Source organism: Myotis nattereri, assembly GCF_964212035.1.
Source record: "Myotis nattereri genome assembly, chromosome: 15".
In the NCBI taxonomy this organism is placed as follows: Eukaryota; Metazoa; Chordata; class Mammalia; order Chiroptera; family Vespertilionidae; genus Myotis; species Myotis nattereri.
In genome coordinates, this window is record NC_138090.1 from 44,229,514 (window position 1) to 44,233,455 (window position 3,942).

Below are 3,942 nucleotides of genomic sequence, written 5' to 3' on the forward strand. Positions count from 1 at the left end.
TTTTAATGATGATGTGTCTTGGTGTGGTCCTCTTTGGATTCCTTTTGTTTCGGGTTCTCTGCGCTTCTTGGACCTGTAAGTCTATTTTTTTCACCAGGTGGGGGAAGTTTTCTGTCATTATTTCTTCAAATAGGTTTTCAATATCTTGCTCTCTCTCATCTTCTGGCACCCCTATAATTCTGATGTTGGTACGCTTGAAGCTGTTCCAGAGGCTCCTTACACTATCTTCGTATTTTCGGATTCTTTTTTCATTTTGCTTTTCCAGTTGGGTGTTTTTTGCTTCTTCGCATTTCAAATCTTTGACTTGATTCTTGCGCTCTCCTCTGGTCTGCTATTGGCAGTCTGTATAATATTCTTTATTTCAGTCAGTGTATGCTTAATTTCTAGTTGGTTCTTTATCACAACATCGAGGGTCTCATTAGATTTCTTGAGGATCTCACTACATTTATTGGCAGTTGTTAGAAAATTATTGAAAGACCTTCAAATTGTGGTTTTGAGGTCTATATCTTCCATTTTGGACATTTGCGTCCTTTTTCTTTGTCTCCGAATTTTTTTGTTTTTTTGGTGCACCCCCTAGTGGTCTTTGTGTGCAGTCTTGTTGTAGTTAAGCCTTGATTGTTGTAGGTAATACTAGAGGGGATTTGAGCTCCAGGCCAAGTGGCTGTGAGAATCAGCTGTGTCTTCAGTGAGAGAACTTCTGTCCTCTAGGGAGGTGCTAATCTAGCCTTTGCCTGAGGCTATCTGGCAAATGCCTCTGTGCAGGGCTTGGGCAGGGCGTTTCCCATGGGATCAACAGGGCAGCTGAGAGACCAATTATGGCTGCTCTCAGTCCTGTCCCGGCGGCTCTGCCTCTCAGATTCCCAGCAACTACTGCAAACCTCAGAGAGAAAGCTGCCTTCGAGTTCCAACCAAAGCTAGACAGTCCTGCTTATCCCGTTTGAGTCTGGGTGCCTAGAGACCCGCCCGGATCTGGAGCTCAGAATCTGAGACTCACTCCTGATTAGAAAAGACAACCATGTCCTCAGCCATCAGCCGAGGCACCTCTGCACCTTAGTATTTGACTTCAGCACTGCGCCTCCTCTGAGTCTCAGTATGTTATTCTCTTTCCTCCTAGTTGTATAACTTCCACACAGCCAGCCTTCCTGTGGTTCTGGATGATGTCCGTTCTGTCTTTTAGTTGTATTTTTGAAGTGGTTGTACGAGGCAGCAAACTCCGGGGTTAACCTATCCCACCATCTTGGTTCCCCGAGATCATGTGTCAGCATCTCTTATATTACCAACGTTTCCAATTCTATTCTATCAACAAAGAGGACAGGGTGCTACTGAACTTATACAAATAAGTATATTGCCATAAACTTAAGAACACTCCAGATGGCATTAGTAGCTTTGGGGAAGACAAAAGTCACCGTTGCATCTCACATAGGTGTTCTCTTGTCTATTCCCATCATCACCAGTGTCCAGGCACCCTCAACAGGTCTCCCTGGAAACGTGAGAGAGCTCATGTTCCTGTCAGCTTATCTATTACTTCAGCATGTCATTACAAAATAACTGCCCCTCCTGTGAAGCACATGGTGTCCCCTCCATTGTGGAGATGGTGCAAATGGAACCAACCAGAGATGGGATCCAATGTGGAATGTTACATTATGTCAACAATAATGACAATGCCAGCTCACAGTTTTTAGTATTTATTGATTCAAAGCAAGTCTTCTAAGCAATTTCCACCACCCCAAGTAATCTAATAGGTGCATTTTTATTTTTATTTTTATTTTTTTACTTTAAGAACATAAGGGAGGGGAGGAGGATCACTAGTACTTGACATCTAACTCTACAGGCGCACTATCAGTGGAGCTGACGGGGTTGGAGACTTTACACTGGTATTTCCCAGCATCCTCTCTCCTGACAGGTTCTATGGTGAGGGTTCTGTGGTCTTGGGATAGCTTCATCCTCTCCCTGAGCCGCAGACTTGTAGCGTTGAATAACCAGTTGATGGAGTTCTCATCTGTGTGGCAAGTCATGACCACAGAATCCTCATTCTCTGTGACTGTGGTGTTGCTGGCTAGGAGTGTGGGCACACTCACTGGCCCTGTGAAGAAATAGAGGGTGAGAATGATTGAGTGTGGGCTTGAGACCGGGGTCTATGCTCCTTCCTCAAAGATATCAGCCCTGACTCTGATTGCTCTGAGGGTAATTTTGTTCCACAGTAAAAATTAATTAATTCTAAATTTGTCATCATTCCCCAGACCAAATCTACTGCTCTGAACTGAAGATCCCTAAGCAGGAAGGATATGAACCAATGATTGATCTAGGGATCCAAAGACATCTAATAAGGCCACTGGGATTGGAGGAAAAGATGAGGCTATGGCTGCAGATAGACCTCAAGTGATTCAGTTAAATTTCTCATAGTCTTTGTGATTCTGCTTAGGAACTGTATCTCCCTATGCCTCACTTTCCCCTCAGTGAAGAAAAATGAATATTTGACTGCCAGGTGGACCATGTACTAATCATAAAATATTCACAGTATTTGACATAAATATGGGGAAGGAACACTGCTCAAATAAGAGGCATTTGTTATTGATGGACTTAACGAGAGAATCCCCTGGGCTGATCTCTTGTGGATGAGCTGCTGCCAGGAGCATCTTTTCACCTGCTCCTCCCTTGGGACGCAGATCTTTCTCTAGACTCTCCTCAGTCCCCCAGAACAGTCAGATAATAATCTGGGGACCTAGTCCAGTTGTGCTCTCCACACACAGTCTCAAGTGAAGGAGGGTTCAGCCCCAAATGGTGATCAGCTCAGGAACCTTTTGACTCTGGCACATGGGAAACTGTTGCACTCACTCAGCCCTTCACAGAAGTCAAAACCCAACCTGACACAGGCTCCAGAGGGCATTTGCAGTTAGTACATTGTGACAGGGGCCTGGAGAGGGCTGCCCAAGCTAAGCTTCTCTGTGAGCAAGGCATGGAGCCCCTCAGGCCAGGTCCTTACAGAGCCCTGCAGGGTCTATCTCAGGGACATGATCAAGGAAAGCAATCCAGGGACCTGGACTTAGACTGTTCTCCCCTTGCTTAGTCACTCCCATCAAATTGCTCCTTCTTTCTGTGGTGTATGTCTGTGGAGCTGGAATCTGGGAAGGGAACTCTGACCTTAGAATGTTTGTCTCCACTGTGTGTGCCCTGCACTAATTTCCCAAACCCAGCTTGGGACATGATGCAGAGGGGGATGAAGGAGAGTCCAGGGCTGGCATTCCTGTGTGTGAAGTAGAATTCACCCACCCAACACCTAGAGGTCAGAGAGCAATCACTCACGGTATACATTGAGCCGTCCAAGTCCTATTACTCTTCGTGACATAGGAAGGACGGCTGCTACGACGTAAATTCCTAGGTCCTGCACAGTGACATTTCTTATGATCAGGGATCCATCAAGGTTTATTTTCTCTCGACCACTATATTCGGGACCTGTTAGATTTCGACTAAACTGAAATGAAAGAGTCCCAATTACTTTATAGAAAGTCATCTCTATTCCCCTGTACCAAATAAACCCTGTAACATTGGGAGGCATATTGCGGAGACTTAGAATCACATCCTGCCCTTCAACAGCACTGGTTGAGACAACAGCAAATCGCGCAGTGGTGGGAGGGATCCAGAAGGTTAAGAGGAAGACTAGAAGGGAAGAGAGAAATTGATCAGTATTTTGATCTATGTATTGGGATGCAGAGATGAGGCATTTCTCTTCATCTCTCAGCCTTAGTCTACATGTGAGTTCCTGTGTGCATCTCCTTGGTCAAGGTCATCAATATGGCCACCATGGCTTCAGCATCTCAGAACCTACGCTTCCTCTTTTCAATTCTATTTCCCAGCTGTCTGTGTGGCTGTCCTCCTTACTTCCCTCAGATCCCTGTTGACACTCGGTGGCCTTCTTGGAAGACCTGCCCTGACCACGCCCTC

At 45.6% G+C, this 3,942-nt stretch overlaps 1 protein-coding gene across 1 annotated transcript; it reads right to left on the bottom strand.

Moving 5' to 3' along the window:
* Positions 1 to 1,805: 1,805 nt before the first annotated feature.
* LOC308530614 (cell adhesion molecule CEACAM21-like) lies at positions 1,806 to 3,556 on the bottom strand (the record flags this gene model as incomplete). Its single annotated transcript, XM_081107323.1, has 2 exons — positions 1,806 to 2,083; positions 3,304 to 3,556. The coding sequence occupies 2 exons, from the start codon at positions 3,554 to 3,556 to the stop codon at positions 1,806 to 1,808; spliced, it is 531 nt and encodes a 176-aa protein (XP_080963449.1).
* Positions 3,557 to 3,942: the final 386 nt, after the last annotated feature.